Source organism: Aythya marila, assembly GCF_965140915.1.
Source record: "Aythya marila genome assembly, chromosome: 24".
NCBI classification, from domain to species: Eukaryota; Metazoa; Chordata; class Aves; order Anseriformes; family Anatidae; genus Aythya; species Aythya marila.
The window spans coordinates 4,739,448-4,761,111 of record NC_139065.1 but is presented as its reverse complement, the minus strand read 5'-3'; the positions used below and the strand labels follow the sequence as shown (position 1 = coordinate 4,761,111).

Below are 21,664 nucleotides of genomic sequence, written 5' to 3'. Positions count from 1 at the left end.
GTGTTAGCTCCAGAGTCCTGGCTAAATTCCAGTTTGGATCATTCTTCCTGCAGCTTGAATTTCTGACCCTCCCATGGACGTTCACATGAAAGTTTGCACATAATCATCAGCTCTGGGCTTCTTTGCTTCCTCCTCTGAGCTGGCATCCCAGAGTGACGTGATGCTGTTAAACAGTGCTGTGTTTGGCACGAGAAGTAGTTGGTGACGTAATGAAATAGTAAGACTCTGCCCTGTGACATAGGCAGGTAGTAGGTATTGTGTGTGTTGTGCACATTTAGTTTTACTGTAGTTGGAGGAATTTATAGGCTTTCAGTTTGCATCAGGAAAGCTCTGGATGAATAATAAAACAAATATTTCCCACTCATCAGCCTGGAGCTTGGGGAAACTCAGCATTTCCTTGCTGTATTAGGTTAACAATTTGCCATAAGTAAGTTCTTAAAGACAAATGTTCTATAAATATAAGCCATCGAGATCATGCAAAGCATTTATCATCCTTCTCCTGGCAGTAAGGCAAAAGTATGTGCACCTCAGCTGTATCCTCAAAACCATGTGAAAAGCTGCAGATTTAGGAGAGGAAGGATGATTGCATTGTGAAACCACTGAACTGTGTCTTGGAAGGTGTGAGCTCATCTCCCAGCGTTGGCTGTTCCTTTGTGTTTTGGCGAATCTCTCCGTGGCTCAATTTCCTATTGGTTACAAAGAGGATAATAATAGCTTTTTTTCTCCAATGCTTTTGCTCGCCTTGCCTTTGTACTGTGAACCCTTTGGGCTGCCTCTTCAATGCACAGCAGCCAACAAAAAGAATTTCCAGCCTCTGTAATGAACTTTGATATAAAGGCACGGAGAGCAGAAGTGAGCAAGCACTGAAGTGTTTTCCTAGAGTAGCTACGGTATGATTTAGGCCAAACTTCACAGATAATGCAAAATCCAGAAGGGCTGATGTTACGTTTGTTAGACAGCTAAACACTGCAGGGAGGAGGCGACATAATCTGAACAAGAGACAAGGAGAGAAGAGTCAGGCTATTAGAGCAGCGCATGGGGGACACCTAGAAAAGAGGAGAAAACAGAGGAAGCCAGTTGTGTTTTTCATCTCGCCCCGCTGTTATGTGTTACAGAAGGAGCAGGATGAGAAGACCAGCGCAGTGAAGGAAGAGCTGAAGTACTGGCAGAAACTGCGACATGACTTGGAGCGGGCACGGCTGCTCATCGAGCTCATCCGTAAGAGGGAAAAGCTCAAACGGGAGCAGGTAGGTACCTTGGGCTGTCAGGCTGCTGCTTCAGCCCTATGCAAGCACCCTGTGTTGCAGAAGGCAGAGGAGCACGGCAGGTTTTTCTTGAGCTTTTTCCTCTTTTCATAGAGTCTGACCTGGGGATGTGCAGAGCAGCCACCTCTCGCTCAGCACCTATGTCCATAACAGCCTCTGCCCCCAGGACCAGTGCTGGGCTGCAGAACGCTGGGGAAATGTGTTTGCATAACTAACGGTGAATTGTATTCATGACCTCCAACAGCCCTTCTTTTTCTGTCCTGGGCATGGACTAGGTGTTCTGCAGAGTAGAAATTGGATCTCCCTTAATGTTTATTTCAGGATGTTGGTAACACCCTCTCCAGAAAAAGGCCTAAATCACAATTCTGCTCATTTTTACATCTAAAAATTCCCATGTTTTGCCCTCTAAGTATCCTTTTTGAGAAGAAGCACTTTTAAGGTTAATTTACTAAATTTTCCAGTTCCCTCTTTGACCTGTGTGCAGTTGCACTGGTTAAAGTTACCTCATCTGCTTGCCAGCTCTGCCTGTTGAGGGTGTTTCCTTGTCACCCCTGGTCAGGCAGTGCAGCCACAGCTGTGCTCTCTGACACAAGGTATCTTCAAGGACAGCTTCATGAAAGACTCAACCTGCACATGTGAGCCTGAATGCATGCCCTCAGGCATTGCCTGGGTGCTCTCCCTGCTGCTAGGCACTGCAGGGAGCCAGACAGGGGGAAATCAGCATCCTCTGTGATCATGGCCCCTCTGCAAGCTGTTTTTTTTCATGTCCAGAAACTGCCCACGGCTTTTCTGCAGGCCTCTTGATGCCAGCACTGGTTCATTTGCTGTGATATCTCTCATTTATAGCAGTGGCTCAGTCCTGCTTGCTGTGTGGACATATTTTAGGTAGGAGGATTAAAAAAAATCACTTGAGCTTTGTATCTGTTTGCTTTTGATATCTCGGTGTATCCATATCTCAGTTGGATAAATCCATAAAAGCTTTTTGAAACTGCAGTGTGCTTTAGAAATGGATATGGTATCACAGAAAAGTGCATCTGGTTGGAGCTCCAGCCCAGCCCAGCCTTTAGGTGAGTGGCAGGGATGTTCCAGAGTTCTGACTCTTTGTTCAGGTTCTTTCCTGTTTTGGGGGAAGAGCGTGGTCATGCTGTTGATTTAAAGGTTGCTTTATCTGCCTTCATTCATTCTCCTATTGATGCTGTCTTGTTGCTGAGCACATCAAATACAGTTTGCTTTGTGTAAACAGACTTGCTTTCCTTTCCTATTGAAGTGGTTGATTTAATGACATAATGATGGATTACAAGATCAAAGAAATTAAAATGTTAAAGGAGAAATAAATACCTCTATCCTTTTCCAGTTTCCTTTGAATAGAGTTTCAGTGTAAGAGACCAAACTGGTGCTACAACTTGTTAGCTTGAAATCAAGACAGCATTAGGGACTCCATAAAGAATGGAGTAAGAAACTGTACTATGAAACTCACGTGCTTCTAACCATTATTGTGGTGTGGCTTCTGCCTTGAAGTGTGAGAGCATGTGTCTTGAACTTTGTTTATGTTCACTCGTCTAATTACAAGTGTTGTTGTTCATGTAAACGCCTACATAGTTTTAACTTTTTTGTAATGTTGCTAATTGGCATAATAATATCTTGAGGCAGGGAGTTCTACAGGATAATTTACCAGGCATGAAAAACTTCTTCCTGTTTTCATTTTTAGTTCTACTCTTTCAAGTTCATGGGGTTTCCTCTTGTTTGGCTTTATGAGATGGGATGAGAAGGAGTTCCCCATGCAAAAAGTTTGGACTCTGAAATCAGGCTCTGCAAAGTGCTGTCTGCTAATGTGCATCGTGCACATGGAAAAGACAAGCTGTTTGTTTGCCAGAAATTCTTCAGCAGTGAGTCTAGCAGGCCAGTGGCATGATGACCTGAGGTTTCCACCACTGAGTGGGGCTGGGTTGATGATTCAGGAGAAACAAGAGGGAGATGCTATCTGCATATCCTGTCCTCGATAACTGTCCTCATCGCCGTTTTCCCGTTCCCAGGTCAAGGTTCAGCAGGCTGCTATGGAGCTACAGCTGACGCCTTTCAATGTCCTTCTGCGCACGACGCTGGACCTGCTGCAGGAGAAGGATGCTGCCCAGATCTTCGCAGAGCCCGTTAACCTGAACGAGGCAAGTCTCTTTCCTAGGGGTGTCTGACGGGTTGGAGATGAGGTGTTGCTGGGCAGAAGCTCATGTGCTGTCATAACCCGGGCAGCACAAACCACCTTGTCCCAAGCTGCTGGTGGACAGAAGAATATCTCAAAGAGGACTCACAGTGTGGGGATCCTTCCAGGCCAAAACAGGGTTTTGTTTTCTGGAAGCTTCAGCGCATCTCAGACGAGTAGTGTTTTGCAGAGACAGGATGTGTCTGCCCTGACTGGGTGACACACAAATAAACTGCTGGCACTGCCCCTTGCAGGTGGAAAGGGCGTTCAGAGTGCTTATGATGGATGCGCTCTAGTTGGCTAGTAAATGGTTTTTGTAATTGTACAGGTTTTATATGTTTAGGTTCCAGATTACCTGGAATTCATTTCCAACCCAATGGATTTTTCCACCATGAGGCGGAAGCTGGAGTCCCACCTGTACCGAACATTGGATGAGTTTGAGGAAGACTTTAACCTTATAGTTACCAACTGCATGAGGTATAATGCTAAAGACACGATTTTCCACCGAGCAGCTGTCCGGCTCAGAGACCTCGGAGGAGCGATATTGCGTCATGCACGGCGGCAGGCTGAAAGCATCGGCTTTGACACTGATGTGGGGATTCACCTGCCCGAGTCACCCAAAACTGAGGACTTTTACCGCTTTTCTTGGGAGGATGGTGAGTGTTGATTAATTTTCTTTTTTTTTTCTGGCTAGATCGTAACCATGCACTTTGTTCTGAGCGTGTCACACAGCCTGTGTGAAAATCGTAGCCATCATTCAACATAAAAAATGTTTCCTACCCATGTATTTACCTAAGCATATATCTAACTCCTTCATAGCCTCAAAGAGCAGGTTTTCAGGTGAGTTGAGCTCTCGGAGCTAAGTGCAACTTAGTTCTAGCTCTTTTAGTGCATATCTGCCTCAGAACCTTGTACCTGCCTATGTTACTTGATTTGTGCCATGGGTGTATCATAAATTGGTATTTTAAAGAAGAATGCAAAGGTGGATCTAGGATTTTTGCTCTAAGGGAAGGTCATATATTTCATTGTAAATCAAAACGACAATCATTATATACTTGTGGCTTGTTACAGAGCCAACTCTGTACTGTTCAGGGGTTGAGACTATTTTCTTTCTCAGTTTCTGTGATTCTCTTGGTTGCAAATGTGACAAATAATAAGGGAGAACTGAATGAGAAAACTGACATGGGTTCACCCCTGTTCTAGGATGGCACAGGAGGTGCAAAGCCTTTCAGGGTAGGCAACAAATTGATAAAGGATAGACCAACTAGATTAGATGGAGCCCTAAGGGCTGGGAGGAGATGATGTGGCATTACGGTACTGGGACCCAAACAATCCTTCTAGGTGAGACTTTCCATTCACAGTGTGACCCCAGCCATGCCCACAGCCAAGATCAGCATCTCAGGATGCAGATCCCAAGCACTGGTTGGCAGTGGTGTACAATTTCTTTGCTAAACTTAGTGCAGAACACTTCTGCCATCCAGCATTCGGAGCTTGCAGTCTGTGATTCATTTCCTAAATGTTTCAACCCTCCTAAATACAGATAGTCTGCTATGAAATTCATGTTAGTGTATGATAGGGCAGCCCTCAGCTCTCTGCCCTGCTCCAGCTGTTGCTGGCACTTCAGCAGGCCTGTGAAGGACCTGGACTGCGAGCTGTCTTGTGTAGGGTGCAGACACGTGTTCTTTCACTGCCATCCCTGGGACAGTAACGGGAACTGGAGGGCAGTACAAGTTAAATCAGCTGCTCTTTACCCAGTGGAAGGAAGTCCGAGCTCCAAGGCTAGTACTTTGTAAATCCCCAAACTAAAGCAACTGGTTCATAAATAGCATCAATGGTAATGAGGCATGGCTGTGGTCCCAAATAGCAGCAGTGGAATTCCCTTCTCCGAAAAGCCTTGCTCCTTCCCTTCACTGTTACAATTTCTTTTGCTGCAGTGGATAACATCCTCCTGCCAGAGAACCGGGCTCACCTCTCCTTGGAGGCCCAGCTGAAGGAGCTGCTGGAGAAGCTAGACATTGTGAGCCCCATGCGGTCCAGTGGTGCCCGGACGCGACGCATCCGGCTCCTGAGACGGGAAATCAACTCCGTTCGGCAGAAGTTGGCCCAACAGCAGAACAAGACCTTGCCCAACGGGGAGCCTGTGCCGTGGGAAGAGGGGCTGGATAAAACGGTGAAGGAAGAGGATGAGGAAGGGGAGAAAGGTGAGAGGTTGCAACTGGATTTTACTTCTGACTCTCCTAGTGCATGTCGACAGCCAGTACCTGCTGTTCCTCCTGTCTGTGGCCTTAGTGGAAGACAGGAGTGACCCTGTGTAGTTTAGAGAATAACTCTTTCTAAAATGTTCAAGCAGATTCTGTGTTCCTTTATCAGATGATGCCAAGCCCCCGCACCCTCCCACCCTGGAGCCCACGGGCCCTGCACCCTCCTTCTCGGAGCTGGAGTCTCTGCAGGACCCTCCGACGCTCAAACCCATCAACGAAACCAAGTCCTTCAACCAGCTGCAGAAGAAGGTGATGTCGGACAGGGAGTTCTTTGACAAGAAGGCGCTGCAGCGGGAGAGCCAGGCCTTCCAGCGCCTGCTGAGTGACAACGGCCTGAACGGACTCGCCTTGCCGCCTGCAGACACCCCCACCAGCCCCCCCTTCAGTGGCGTGGGCCGACGGACATCTGTCCTTTTTAAAAAAGCTAAGAATGGGGTGAAGCTGCAGAGGGGCTTGGACTGCTCCCTGGAGAACGGGGAGGACCACGGGCAGAGCGACAGGGAGCGACAAGCCCGGAAACGGCCGCAGAGCAGGAGTTACAGCGAGAGCGACGGAGAGAAGTCGCCCAGGCAGGCAGGACAGAGAGGTGATTCCTTCATTCCTGGGGTTTCTCTTCCTTTTGTACACCTGGAAACTGCTAGGTAGGGCTGGGAGAGGGGGAGCGCTGAGGCCAGGTAAAGATGTTTGCATGTGAACTGCTCACCTGAAACTCACTTTGTGCTTGGAGGACACAGTCACCAGAGCCAGAGGAAAGCCTCAGTGCCTGAGGAAAGCCTCACCTCTTCTGCAGATTCCTAAAACGGGGCAGACAAGACAATGAGCTGCACCTCTTTCTCCCGTGACTATACATGAAGTTTGTGGTAACTTAGTTCAGCTCTACACAGCTCCGTTTTAGACATTTAAAGCTAAAGAGATGAAACCCAGATTGGGTTACAAGTAATTCTTCCTTTCACCAGTCAGCAGGGCTGCTGAGAGGAGTTCATCACTTTTTGTAGAGCAAGCCACCATGCCCAGCTGCTTGCAGAGATGCTGAATGACCTGGCTGGAGATTGCAGGGTCTGTAGTAAAGGTTGAGAAGTGCTGGCATTCCTGCCCTCATAGGAAACTTTGTGCTGAGTAGGCTACTCTGAGGAGCGAGGGTTTCCTTCTGCAGAAGTGATGTGTTTGTTTGGGAGTGTGCAGTGGACCAGTAACACAACACTCGTGTAAGATGAGATGGTAAACACTGCCTTTAAACCAAGCTGTACTCTCAGTTCTGAGACTCAGATAAAATTAGTGGGAAGACCAAACAGGTTCCTTTTCAAAAGAGCCCCGTAAACAAGGATAAGCAGCTGAGATCAAATTTAGAAAGATTCAAGGTGAAAAGGAACATCTGAGTGACAGCAATGTGATTTCTTTCCAATTCTGTGTTAACAGCCATTGTGGGACAGCTCCCATGTGTAAGGCTTGACAGCCCATACCTCAAATACCATCTTAAAGTTATTTGGCTGTCGAAGGTTGTTCGTAAATAGAGAGTGGGAGGAAAGCAATTGCACATTGGGGTTGACTTACCAGGACAGGTTAAAGGAAATGTGAATGTCTTCTCCAAAGAGGAGCTGCTAGCTGAGGGACACACTGTCATTGTGTGCCAGTAATTAAAGCAGAGAGGAGTTACCCACAGTGGATAAAGCTCAGAATGAGAAGTTGAAATTAAAAAAGGAAAAATACAGGAAGGGTGCTGGAAAATCAGTGATAACTAGGCAGTAATATTTTTCCTCTGCTGAAGAAGCACTGCTGTTTTTCTCCTGAATCGCAGCACTGCTTTGGTGATTCAGTGCCTTCAACTGTTTCAAACACAATTGTTTTCTCCTAACTGGAGGGAGTGTCTGGTATGCCAAGTCTGTGTTACCACAGAGGCAGGTCAGCGTGATCATGATCAGGGTTGTCACACCAAGGTGTTGCCCAAAAATGCACTCCCTGTGGCAGTGGCAGTGTTAAAGCTGGAGAAATAATAGTGGCCTTGACACGATTTTGCCAATTGTGTGGGTCATGGAATTCTAGGGAGCCTGCAGGAAACCTGGGGACTGTTGGACCCCTGTGCTGTGTTTATGGTGGGTAAAGGCAGTGGTCGTCTGCCTGCTTGTGCCTGCTCTGCTTTTCTTAGGGCAGTGTTGGGTTGGTGCTTGGTCTTGGTTTTTTGTTTGTTTGTTTTTTCCTTTTTTTTCCTTTTTTTTTCCTGCCTGTGCTGGGGAGATTTGGTTCTTGTCTAATCCCAGAGGTGATGCCAGCTCCCTGTGTAGGTATCCCTCTGGTGCATGGAGCAGGAAACTTGGCAGCAAAGGTAAGATTTCCAGTGCAGTCAGTGCCCGGGACACAGAATTGAAATATTCCACTGCAGTGACATTTGTACTGGCCTGAGAGGAAGAGGGGGGGCTTCTACCCAGGGCACTTCGCCAGCACTTGCTGCTTCTTCAGGCAGCCCAGTTTCCCGGGTGTGGGGAGCAGAAATACCTCTCCCTGGTCACCTTCGGGTTCCAGCTGAGCCTGGGGAACTCCTGTTGAAGCACTCATCCTCTTTGTGACTGCTCCTGGCTTTCCAGGTCAGCAGGCAGGGACCCTACCCGAATTTTGGCAGCGTCTCTGTGTGTTGTTGCTGTTTCCTGGGGCTGATTCCCTTTTGTTTCCTTGGCAGGAGTGACCAATGGCTTTGCGAAGCACGCAGAAAACGGCTCCGACTCCGAGTGTGGCTCTGGCCTGGGCAGTGGGCTGGTGCTTGAAGCCTGCAGGTAAGACCCTGGGCTAAGCTGCTCCCCCAAAATATCTCCTCTCTGGATTTATTGGCTTGGGTTTGTCATTCAACTTCTTTGTTTAAAACCCAGCCCAAATAGTTATTTTATGTGTTGAACCTAAAGAAAAAAACTTCTCAGGCTCCATCCTGTCCTCTTAAGCTCTAGGTCCCAGAACACTGCTTGATTTTTCAAGCAAGTGGGCATCTGTTACACTCCTGTTTCTCAGTACGTACGCATCCTCTTTGCTGATGCGTATCTTCCTGCGGTTCTTGAGAGCCAAGGCCAGAAAACCCTTTGATCTCAAAAGGCCAGCCCAGCACCACAGGCAAAACTGAACCTCTGCCACCTACTGAACGGCTGCTTTCTTCCTTCCAGAAGTTCAAAAACAGAACTTTCAGACAGGACTGAGCAGACTGAAAGCAAACGTCTGTATTTTGGTCAGATGCAGTAGGTACCATGGTACCATACCCATTTTCTGGTCTTATCTCCCTGTCCATTCCTCCTCACACTGACTTTACACTTCACAACCCTTTCACTGCACAGTGAAACCTAAGTTATACAACATTGTGCCAAAATTGTCTGCAGTCTGTGCTGTGAGTGCAGGCTACAGGGGCAACTAGGGTTGATGTGAGCAATACTTGCAGTGCCTTAGACATGTCATTGCCCTCTGCTTGTCTTCGATGATCCTGAGGGTGATGGCCTGTCAGTAGGGAAATAATTTCAGTCACTTTATGCTTCCTTCCAGCGTGTATGCTCAGTTAGTCCTATAAAACCCCAAGCTTGCAGTGGTAGCTGGGCACTTGAGATTGTAAAATTCCCCGTGCACACCCATTGTTAGGGCTGAGACTACAGTCTGTTGTGTAACAGAGTATTCTGCAGCAGGGTTGAGTCCCAGGAGCATTTTTTAAATGAAAACTTCACTCTACTTTGCAGAGTGATCCTAAATGTTAGCTGCTATGAAGCTTTTTTCTTTAGGTTCAACACATAAATGTTAGAGATGCATAAGTTTACTCGTATAGCTAAGGTTTGGTTAGTGTTTCCATCATAAGTAGGTTTTCAAAGGCTTAAAATTTGGCTACAGCATAGTTGGTTGGGGGTTGAAATTAACATTTTAACCCTGAAGCAAACTTTGTGGTGATCCCTGTGTTCTTCATCCAGAACTTTTGAAAAAAATGAATGTGTGCGTTGTGGAGCAGCACACAAGAGGAGCTGGTGTTTTGTTAGTTGGCCTTTTAACTCATGAACATCTTTGTTTAAAATATGTTTTGGACAGAAAGATAAGCCATTATGCGCCTTAATTCCTTCAAATGTTTTAGCAAATACTTGGAAAGGCCCGAGGCAACAGGCAGTGTCCTGCAGGTATGCAGAGCTGGGTTTTTGTCTCCTGAGGGCCTTCTGGTGCCTGTGTCAGTGGAAAGAGGCAAGGCCTGGGTTTGGGGGGAATGAGCTCTCTGTGAGGGCAGGAAATGGTGGCAGAGTGATCCCACATCCACTGTCAGGGGCTGGGCAGCCCCAGGGGAGCACGCAGCACCTTGATGAGTTATCTCCCTTAGCAGATGCTGAGCCCCTTGGAGGCAAAAGGCCTCTAATGCTTCTCTGAGCTGACATCCACACACCGCCTCCTCTCTCCCCTTTTTTCTGAGTTTTGTACCCAAATCTTCAGCTTGAGCATCACTGCCTCTCCTGTAAGTGGGATATTGCCATGATCTCACAAGAAACTGTTGCAGTAAAATATTGTAAGTCGAGAAGCTGCGTGGATGGGAACAAAAAGCAGAGAGCTGGATTCACGCAGAGTTGTAATGTCATTTAAATGGGAGCCCTTGAGTCATGCAGAAATCCTTCACGGGGCGAGGATGAACTCAGAACAGGACAAGGAGCCAGAAACTCGCTTTCAGACCGTGTCTTGATCTCATGGCCCTGCTATATTTACCTCAGTTTCCCCATCTGGAAGTGAGAGAGACAAAACCGAATTCACAGGGGAGCGTGGGGGCTTGTTAGTTGATGTTTGCAAAGTACTTTGAAGATGAAAAGTGCGATGTAAGTGCTTATTACAATAATTGCAAGCAATTCACATAGCAAAAATTACATTAGAGCTGTGTGACACCCACAAAACAAGGAATTAAAACAAGCTGATGTCTCATGGAGAACTTGTACAATTATTCTATTTAGGAGCAGCTCTGTTTACTGCTTTTTCTCCACTCTGTCTTTTTGAGCACCAAATACACTCAGAATGGGGTGGTTATTAGAGAATTGTAAAAAATAATTACCAGAAGTTAAAAAAATGTGATTGCCTAAGATGGAGATGTGCTATTTTCTGAAATCTGTGTAGTAGGGAGGTAAAAGGATGTTCAGAACTTGGGCTGATAGAGTTCAGTTGCTGATAGATTGGCATCGTACCAGAGGGCTGCTCTGTCCTCTCTGAAGTTTACACACAACTGGGTGAGTGCACGAGTGCCAAACATCACGGCATCACCTCTCCAGCATGTAGTCCTTGCTGGGTTTCTTCCTCACGTTAATAATGAGGTTTGTATAAGGCCCCCCTCGTCACTCTTGGAAAAGCTGGGACAACATCCAGCATTCCTGCACCAGAAGAGACGTTTTGCTCAAGTATTCGGTGTTCTTTTCACATCAGGGATGCACCAGTGCAGTTATTTTTCAGTATTTTAAACAGGGGAGTCCATTTATTTGGCTGTGTGTTCAGGGGTAATCTATTTTTTCCTAATGCCCTGCTTTTCCTGTCTGTTCTAACAGTGGTTTGATGCCTCCCAAGCGAAGTCGAGGGAAGCCAGCTCTTTCTCGGGTGCCCTTCTTGGACGGTGTGAACGGAGACTCTGACTACAGCAGCTCAGGTGAGAGTGGCTCACGGGGACTCTGCTTTGGGGAACACCTCGCTCCTGTCCCACAGCACGATAGGGCTGAGACCCCACCTGAAGCAGGGGGAGCAGGTCTCAGGGCGTGTTGGGAACCAGCCCTCCTGGAAGCACACAGATGGCACGGTCAGGATGCTAACCTGCCCCTGTGTTATCACCCTGCTTTTTACCAATTTATGCTGTTGCATAAAAGGTTTTTCCTGCTTTCACTTTTGCTGATTGCTTGTGCCCTGTGTTCTCCTCGGATACTTGCTTTCTGTTGATCTGGTGTAATGTGTCTGGCACTGCCTTCTTCAGATAGGGGACTAGTTCTCCTTAATGATGCTGCAATACAAACAGTAAATGATAATTACAGGAGAGGTCTCTCTGGAAATGACTTCACAGCTCTTCCCTCTTGTATTGCTATCCTTGCTTTCAAGGTCTTCGTAACAAAGTCGTTGTCTTTGTCTGACTGTGCTATCCAATAGTGTAATTAAGTCACACTCCTCTAATGCTCCCCAAGGCAACACACCATTCTTCCAGCACTCACGTGGCCAGATTCTCATCTTGGTTATGGTGTGTCATTGATAGAGTTACTGCTGGTTTACACTGGTGTCTCTGAAATAAGAATTCAGCTTTGGCATCCCGGTATGCCCGTGCCCTTCTGTACAGCTCCTGTGCACTGGCTCCTGTCTCCGCGGGAGCTGTTATCATCCTGGACCCTTCGTGCTCAGCAATCTGCTTTGGAGATAAGCTTACAGAGAGGGGCTGGTATCGGGAGAATTGGAATCACACGATTCTGTGCTTTATAACATCGTTTCATTAACAGAAGAATGCGCTTGGAATGTAATAACAGAGAAGCACATCGGGTCTGCCTTGGCAGTGCACTCATTTGGGTTGTATTCAGCATATTCTAGATTCAGTTTGACTTGTGGTAAAGTCAGAGTATTGACCATTCCCCCCAGAGGAAGCACTGCCTGCTGTAAAACTCACAGTAATGAAGATTGCTCCTTTTCCAGGGCCAGGAGCTAGCAGATGAGTTATTCATCTCTTGAATAGATCTCCTGCAACGTTTCTGACCCGAGTTTGAAAAAATTGGTAGCTAACAGACTTCTGTCAATGAGAAGCAGGCATTTCCTACAGAGATCAAATACTCTCAATGTATGTGACATCAGAATTGGCTGGATATTCGTATTTACAAGGAATAAAAAGGAGCTCTCCGAGCAGAGGTCCAAATCAATCTCAGATACAGCTTCATCAGTTCCACTGAGGGTGAATTTAGCTTGGTGGAGTGTAATGGACCAAATTCATCACTTTTATACCCATTTGATTTCATCAATGTTACAGCTATTCATTTCAAAGCAGAGTTTGGTGAACCTGATCGAATGGAAAGTGTCCCTGGGGGTGGAACTGGACGGTCTTTAAGGTCCCTTCCAACCCAAACCATTCTGTGATTTCTCTGATATTATGATTCTACGTGTGTGCATGGACTTAGACCTATGATTTAGGAGAACAACTATCTTAAGGCAGAACATAACTGTACTGACACACCATAAAAAAGGCTGGACATTCACTGGAGCCATGCTATGTCTCATTGCATGTTCCATTTATCATAAACTTACTGTGGAAGAGATGCGTGTCTTACCACGTATGGATGTGGATACCAAATGTATGTAGGTTCAAACAATAAGTGGATTTCCATTTTGCTCTCTGTCTTAATTAAGAGAAGTGCTCTGGAATTGTGCATTTGTGCATGTCAGTGACTAAATGTATGCTTTTGTGTGACAAATAAGAGGACAGTAGGTTTGTTCTCAGCAAAAGTGAGCTGGAATTTCACTGCTTGCTGTCTAACCAAACAGGATAAAAGAAATTGAAACAGAAAATTTGTCAACGTGTTTTAAGTGCAACAGTCATTCAGCTGCTTTAACTGATTGCTACCAAGACAAGGCAAGCCATCAGGACTGGGTTAGGTGATGGGGTGGTTTCTTGTGTTATTGCAACCTCCATGCTGGCACCTGGGCCCCTGTAAGCCATGCCTCCTTCTGTCCCTTAGGCAGGACTCTCCTGATGGCCTTTGAGAGTCAGGCTGAGCTGGAGCCCTTGGAGCTCGTGTGGGCCAAGTGCCGTGGCTATCCCTCCTACCCTGCCTTGGTAAGTACCTTCTGCTCTCTTGCAGTCTGCAGCAGCAGTGCAGGTACCCCAGAACACAGTGCAAGTGTGCAGTGTAGCCAGACAGAAAAGGAAAGCTTCTCAAAATCATGTGCTATGTGGGTTTTGTGTTGTTTTTTGTTTTTTGTGTTTTTTTTTCCATTTTCACAGTTTATTTTCCCTGTGCTCATTGTTTCAGAGCCCTCTCCTCTCCCTCTCCTCTCTGCAGTACTATAGGAATGAGAAGACTTAAATTTTGTAAAGGCAGGCACCAGGTGCCACTGGTGTCTCACTGCCTGTACATCTTCTTACCCAGTGAGTACAGCTGTGTATGTAGGTGCCCAGCTGGCCTTATGGTATATACAGATCCTCTTGCAACAGCTGTATGTTTGACTTGAAAATGAGAATGCATGCATGTTTTGGAACCTAGTCCTTTGAACAGTGCTTCCTTAATGTTTATCATTTTTTAGATATTTAACTATTACTGTGAAATCCATAAACCTGGCTTCAGTGAGCACCATGCTCAGTTCCAAAGTAGGATAACGTGCAGCTAGTGCTAGGAAGTGCCAGTAGCACTGCAGGCTTTTAAGTGCCTGTTAAGTTATCAACAGAGAGAGATTGCTGAAGTAAGTATAAAAGTAAGAACATTAGGTAGTCTGACTGTGTCTTCTTGTTTCTGCTACTTTTAAATATATCCCTTGAGACACGGCTCTTCCAGCCGCCTCTGCTCCGTGTAGTTTCTGCATGGCTGCAGCCGTTCCCCGAAGTACCTTTATGGCTGGGATCACTAAGAGAGACAGCGCTTGTGACTGCTGAGAAATTGCAGGAGGCTGAAAGCAAGCGTAGTCGTCACGGAAATTATACAGGTCCCTACATCCAAACAGCAGAGCTGTGAAACCATGCGTAAGCTGACACAGCATGTATGCCCGGCCGTGGCAGAGTACAGTTCTGATGCTGTCAAAAAGAGCAGATTCTGCTAGAAGAATGACCCTCATCCGTGCTTTTACTCTGGGTAGGAACCCAGAGGAGAGAACAGCTTTGGATCTGCTTGCCGTGTTGGCCAGCCAAAGCATTTTTTAGATCATGATGTGGCTACAACCAAAGTTAGATTGTGCTTTAGCATGGCGCGGTTGCTCAAAAATAAGGCTTTTTTTTTATAGCAATGTGTTGTGGTGGTAAAGTGGCTTAATAAAATCCTACAGCTGGCCAGCGTCAAAGCCAAGTTGCTTTTTCAAGCCCTTAGAAGCCAGGATCAGGAGGCAGAGAAAAAAAGACCTTGTATATATCCACCTTTCGCTGCTTTGTTCCCCTCCCGTGATCATACAGCACAAATGTTGGACACTGACATTTCTGCTTGATATAGGGACAATTGACGCATTTGTTGTAATTTCTCTCCAAAATGACTGTAGTCTGCGCTCCCCTGGCCTGATAAAGCCCGCATTGCTTGTCAGCTCTCATAAAATACGGGGTCTGATTCTGATCTAATAACAGCATAAATCTCAGCAATGCCACTAAAGTCAATCGAATTGCACCAGAATGGAGCTGTTGTGAAATAACATTATGCCTGCTGAGTACAGCAATGGTCTTAAATTTATTGTGCAGGTTTGGAGAGAGGGAGGGAAATCCTCTGCTGAACACAACCATGCTGAGTTTGTGCTTAATTACCAATTAGCCTAAATGCATCTGCAGCCCCACAGAGCCACATACTTCTGTCCTTTCACTTCTTTTTTAACATCAGGTGCTTGGCTTTTGGGCTGACTGGTTTCTTTTCCAAATTGAAGCCTTGAGGATAGGAGAATTCGTTAAAAAGAGCTGCTGAGATAGAGCAAGCAATTTGTTTACCCTTCCTAAGTAGGTTTTAATCATGTAGCTTGGATAGACGGAAAGAACATGAAAAATAAATGCATTTTCTGCAGTGCTTGAAGGGGTTTGTGCTTAAATATCCTTTCCCTGTGTCACTAGATAATCGACCCCAAGATGCCGCGTGAGGGTTTGCTCCACAATGGAGTCCCCATCCCAGTCCCACCCATGGATGTGCTGAAGCTGGGGGAGCAGAGGCAGACAGAGGCAGGCGAAAAACTCTTCCTTGTCCTTTTCTTTGACAACAAGAGAACCTGGTGAGTGCGTGCAGACAGGCGGGGGCCTGTGGTGAGTGCTGTGGTGGCAGAGAGGCAAGATTTAACGTAGTCTTTGGCGTATGGGAGCATACAGGTGTTATTGTTATGGTGGTGTTACATGTAAATCAGAATTTAAATGTGCAGCAATCAAGAAAAGTCTAAATGAGGAAGCTGGTCTGCTTTTCCCTGGCCCAAGACCATGACATTTGACTGCTCCATTTCCATGCTGAGCAACGTGACAGCCTTCACCCAGGGTCACAGCACCACAGAAACACTGAGACACATGAAGAGCCAATTTAGTGGTCAAAATCTATGGCAAATTAGAGGGAGCGTTTTACTTCAAAACACAAGCAGACTCAGCAGCCAGTTTCCCTGCTGCACAAAAGATTTGCCAAGAATCTCCAGGGTAACATTTTCAAAATGCTGGATTTTTTTTCCATATTTAGACCTAAACTAACAGCCTGATTTTTCAGGGGTAGCGATACCTGCAGTTTTCAAATGAAGCCATTTGTTTTCAGATGGAAAATGGAGGTGTAAGCACTTGGCTCAGGGCAAGTGAAATATCTCAAGGCCTTTCACTGTTCTCAGACAGACTGAATCTGCTGATTTTAGTGTCAGTGGCTGACCAGGCTCATGTGGTAACAATAACCCAGACATACAATAAGCCACAAACCAATGAAGTGCCTTAAAAATGAGCAATAAGGCTCTGAAATCAGCACGAGAAACAATGGGAAGCTCGTAAAATTGGAGCATTGTGCTGGAAAAGGTGAGTCCCCCTGATGAGGCAGGCAGCCAGCCGTCTGCTGAACCTGCTGGATTATTTAACCAGCAAATGCAACAGGAACCAAGCAATAAACAGTAACACATAACACAGGAGTCGGTGTCTGTGCACTGCTGGGATCAGAGATCTGCAGGGTTTAAACTGAGGACAAAGCAGATGCTGAGCAGTTGGGGTGCACATGCAAATGGAGAAGAGAGTAGATTTGCCTGTTCTCTTTCCTCTATAAAACGAGACACCAACAGTTTAAAAAGGAGGCTTGCAGGACTTCGAGAGTCCTCCTCCTTCGTCTCCTTGACATAGTCTTTACCTGCACCCCTGGAAGGGGCTTTAGGGAGGTAGCAGCCCTACCAGGGCAAATATTTCTCCTGAGGGCAGGGAAGGGCTGGAGGAAGGAGGCACGCTGCCCAGAGGCTGTGCTGCAGATGGAGGAAAGGTGCCTGGGAGAGAGCAGAGCCAAACGCACAGCAGGTAAAGCAGCAAGGGGGAGCCTTGCCTCCTGCATTTTGGGGCTGCAGCAGCACTTCATGCAGTGAAGAGGTGGAAGCAAGGGGCAAGACAGGCAGTAAAAGCCAGTGCTCTCTTCTTGGGAAGCAGAGAAGCAGGGATCATGTTTGCATCACCCGCTGAGTATCTTCATGTCCTCTGGAGAAAAGAGGTACAAAGATACACACGTCTGAGGCTTGTTCTTTGTACGCTGCATTGTTTCACTTTCCCTGATTACCAGAACCTCCTGATAACCGGGCATGTTCTTCAAGGAGCTACTAATGATTTGTAGCTGGAAATCAATGGCAATGTCACACTGCCCCTTGCTGTAGTCATTGGTTTTGAAAAATCTAACTCTTAGTTTGTAATTGAAACTACCTGCCCAGTAAAAATCAACATTTCCTCTATTTTGCCTTGCTGTTATTGAAGACAAAGCTCCAGTGGTTCCTGACATTTTTAAGTGGCCACTTCTTAGATCCTTGCAAGCAATTTGTACAAAGCCAGAGCATCTCAGGGAAGTCCTAAGACCCCGCTTAGTGCCAGATCCAAATTCTGCTGACTGCAGTGAGGCTGCAGAAAGGTCACAAAGACAAAACTTAGCCCCTCATCTTCATGGTGGAGACGCACTTTGCTGCGTGGGTTGGCTGTGTTGGCTGGCTGGGAAACATTGAACCGTGGCCGAGATCTAACTCCATGGGGCTGGAGTTCATTAGGAAAGATGGCACGTTTCTGAGTGTGCTAATTAACCTGGGCTAACGACCGCACAATCAAAACTTGGTGTAGAGGAGGCACTTGCAGTTTAAGTCATCGTTTGGTTGGGGTCAGCTTGGACTTGGAGCGTGTCTCCTGGGAGCTGCCTGCTTTGGATGGCACTCAGATGGTTGTACTTGCCCAAACCACGGTGCTTACAGACTCCTGGAAGAAGGCAGAGCTGTCTTGGTGATAAAAACTTCCCGCAGTGGAAGTCCCTGTACTTGCTTTGTGCAGAACACAAAAGTTTCCAAGTTTCCCCGGAGCTCTGAGGAGAATTTACAGCTTTGAGGAAGGACAGTGGAGAAAAACCTGTGCTCATGTAGGAAGGCGTTTTGGCTGCAGTTCTCCCATGTCCAATACAGGCATTTACACCTTCATAGCGTCATTGTGGGGTGTTAATTAAAAAAAAAAAAAGTAGTGAATGTAGCTGCTCCTGGGGAGATGACAACCAGTGACTAATTGCCTTTCTCTGTGCCCTTGCTGATTGGGTTTTGTGCTCTCCTCTTACCTCAGGCAGTGGCTCCCGCGTGACAAGGTGTACCCCCTCGGCGTGGACGACACCGTGGACAAACTAAAGATGATGGAAGGCCGAAAAACCAGCATCCGCAAGTCTGTGCAGGTGGCGTATGACCGAGCCATGATTCACATGAGCCGCGTGCGAGGAGATCACCCCTTCGTTACGTCTAATTACCTGTAACGGGTCGGGGCAGCCAGGCCTCCTCCTCCAGACCCCGTTGCCCACTTTGGGGGTCAGAGCAGACCGCTAGGGTGCTGGGTGTCCGGGGGCTCGCTGCCAGCGGGGAGCGGGGCGGCTGCCACCCCTTTGTGTCCTCGTGCGAGGTGCGCCGTTCCCAGCAGCCGTCAGCACTCCTCGAAGTACCCTGACACGTGCCAAAAAGCCTGTCCAGCTTCTTTCTGAATGTGTCTCGCTGAAGAGCTGGCAGGAGATGAAATGTATAAGTCTACAGGGCCGGGAGGAAGGTGTTAGGAGAAGCTGCTGGGCGGCGGGAGCCACGGGGAGCTGATGCAGTGAGCCCAGAGCTCTGCTGGATGTTCGGACCCTCGCCCCTGCCTCCCCCGTGCCACCAGGGTCTGCAGTCACCAGCCAGCCCTGAGCGATTCCTGGGAACCCGTCACCGCTGTAAGCAAACCAGGATCCTTTATGGAAATCCCAACTGGACTTTCTCGTGCCAAATTTACCCTGTCCATCACTGGCCTTTTTATTTTGTTTAGATGACATTGATTGTCCCATCACGCTCAAGAAATTGTAGCCAGGAGCTCGTATCGCGCTGTTCCTGCCTACATACGGTGTTTTCGTGTTCGATTTCTTGCATTGCATTTAGAAAAGTTTGAGATATTTTGGTAACCTTCCCCTCTGCTACACACACTTACATGCACAGATGCACAGAGCTTTAAATATAAAAAGCAAATTATCTGCTTTTTTTTTTTTGGTGTGTGTTTATGTCCTAGAAATTTCTTTGGTAGTTTCACATTTAAATTCTGATTTCCATGACTGTGCTTGTTTCAGTCACATTTCATATCATGGTTTAGTACAGAATTGAGTCTATAAGCAGAGATAGCTTCCTTTTTTGAAGAAACAAAACTAATTTTGGAGGTGTCCAATGAGCTAGAGCAGCTTTGCAGGCACTGAGGTTGATCAGGGTTGGAGGGAGATGCATCGTTTGTGTTGTTTTATGCACATTTGGTGTGGGGCTCCTCTTCCTTTCTTCCTTCTTTTCTGTCTCTTTCAAGTTTTCCTCGGGCTTGGTTTGGGTTGAAACCAAGCACTAAGTAGAGCACACAACCATTTTGCCTTTTCGCCTTCTCTCACACACGTCTGTCCCTTCCCTAGTGTGTGGGTCTCCAGCATTGTCATCATTACAAAACAAATAAACCCAGCTCTGCTGACAACCCCTGTTTTTTTCTGGGTTTGCACGGCAAAAACAGGGACAACCGATGTTCGGAAACAGATGACAAAACCTTTTCTATTAGCCAAGGATTTTTGATTTCTCTGATCTCTTCTGTTGTGTATCCCTCTTTGCTTTCCCATTTTAAGAACCAAAGGTGCAGAGCAAGATTGTAGATTGAATATCACCATTTCGCTTTTTAACTCGATATTTTTTTATTATTTTAACTTTTTCATACTGAAGAGAATGTGGGGTCAAAATAATAATTAATAATAATTAATAATAATGAATAGTGGGGAGTAATCACTGCCATTTCTACTTGGTCTACTTTTTTAAAATACCACTTCTTATACATTGGGACACGGAACCACACTTTAAGGAAGATTCCTGTAACATATAGAGATGGGGCATAGGGTTTTGTAATAATAATAATAATAATAATGCCTACGGAGTGTGGCTAGGGAAGGATGTTGTGTATATAGTTGTAAGATACTGTTCTAAATTATTTAGACCTATTGTCACCATTCTTGAAGTCCTCAGTTGTGTTGCTGGGTCTTTTATATGCACACGGTGTAATTTATTTTGAGGGACATACACTTTTCCAGGTGGTAGCTCAGCTGTGGACTTGTGACCTGTGTATATGTTCTAAGATCTTGGGGTTTGTTTGTTCCGTTTTGTTTTCTTTTTTTTTTTTTTTTTTTTTTTTAATGACATTTTAGGGTTTGGATTGGCTAATATCCTGCTGTTGCTACGGGACCTAAACGTTACTGTCAGTCTGCTGTAAAGCACAGATTGCTCTATTTATTGTAGAAAGTGAGTTTATTTGCTTTCTAGAACTGTTTATATCAGATGGTATAAGAGAGGTAATATGAAAATCTATGCTTGTAAAGAAAAAAACAAATGCTAATTTTACCTACTATAATCTGACTGTCTGAGACTATATTTTCTCTCTGAGAAATAAATGTTCTAATGTATAAAAAAAAAAAGGAGTCCGTGCTGGTGTTGTCCTGATGTCTGGGCCTCTCGGGTGCACGGGGATGGCAGGCAGAGGGTGCTGATCCTGCGGGCTCTGCTCTGGGAAATGCTGTTTGCTCCCTGGTTGATGGGAGCCGAGGGAACCTTCCCAGTCCCTGGGGCTGGCTGGGGGAAGAGCGAGGGTGTCCCCGGCTCACCTGGTGCCTGTGCAGGCAACACAGATGGGCTTATGGCCCCGAAGAGGATCCATGGGGAAGGAAGACATGGAGAGACAAAGTCCTGTGTCACCTCGAACGTCTCCTGCAGGGGAGTTTTTCCCTGTGCAATGCATGAAGCGTTGGGTTCTGTAGGATGGGATCCCAGTGCAAGGCAGCCCTCTGCTTGGGGCGGCTGCAGAGCCCCAGCAGGATGGCAAGGGGGAAATTTGGGGCTTGAATCCCATCTCCTGGCAGCACTCGTGGCTCTTGGTGGGCCTGGGGGCTCCTGCAGATGGAGCCAGGAGCCGAGTGAGCGGCTGCAGCAAGGGCTGGGCTCTGCAGCCTGGCTCCTCTGAGCATCTCCCTCCCCTAACGAGCATCTCCCCTAACGAGCATCTCCCTTCCATCTTCCCTAACGGGCATTTTCCCTCCCTGCATAGGGCCGTGCTGCTGCAGGCGGGGACACCCCGCTGGAGCCAAGGGATTTGTTTTTTTCCTTTCCTTTTTCCCCACCCCGCTATCAGCGTGCCGCAGCACCACAAATGGCACGGGGGTGATGTGTGCTAGGAAAAGGGCATTTGGGCTTTGCAAGGGGTCGGATGGGTTAAAAGAAAGCCTCGCCTCTGTCTCCACCTGAATTTAATTTGAAGGGAACAGGGTGAAGAGCTTGGACAGGAGACCCCGGGCAGCTGAACCTGGGCAGGGCTGTGAGCCTGGTGGCAGCTGCGGCTGAGGGATATGGAAGAGCTGCAGCAGCATTGGGATGGCTGACCTGAAGGCCACAAAAAGCACACAGAAAGCACACAAAAAGCACACAAAAAGCACAGCTGAACTGTGTGTGACTGCTCTGAGCACCCATCCTGCTGCTCCTTAGTGCTGCCCGGCCATGGGCACCACCTTGGGATGCTCCAGCCCCCCTCTCTGTGCCTTCCCAGCAGTTTTGCTCAGGCTGTCTTACTGCAG

The 21,664-nt window shown here is 46.9% G+C and overlaps 1 protein-coding gene across 4 annotated transcripts in view; it reads left to right on the top strand.

Moving 5' to 3' along the window:
* Positions 1–20,617, top strand: part of BRPF3 (bromodomain and PHD finger containing 3) — a 29,660-nt gene extending 9,043 nt beyond the window's left edge. For 3 of the 4 annotated variants that reach the window (XM_082778557.1, XM_082778558.1, XM_082778556.1), the window contains exons 4-13: positions 1,116–1,247; positions 3,299–3,427; positions 3,806–4,118; positions 5,397–5,663; positions 5,833–6,309; positions 8,395–8,488; positions 11,243–11,340; positions 13,394–13,491; positions 15,451–15,605; positions 18,136–20,617. In XM_082778557.1, the coding sequence (XP_082634683.1) occupies positions 1,116–1,247; positions 3,299–3,427; positions 3,806–4,118; positions 5,397–5,663; positions 5,833–6,309; positions 8,395–8,488; positions 11,243–11,340; positions 13,394–13,491; positions 15,451–15,605; positions 18,136–18,319 (1,947 nt within the window). In that variant the 3' untranslated portion in view covers positions 18,320–20,617. Of the gene's footprint in view, positions 1–1,115; positions 1,248–3,298; positions 3,428–3,805; positions 4,119–5,396; positions 5,664–5,832; positions 6,310–8,394; positions 8,489–11,242; positions 11,341–12,012; positions 12,300–13,393; positions 13,492–15,450; positions 15,606–18,135 lie in introns of those variants that run through there. The other variant, XM_082778559.1, reaches the window with a different exon arrangement.
* Positions 20,618–21,664: the final 1,047 nt, after the last annotated feature.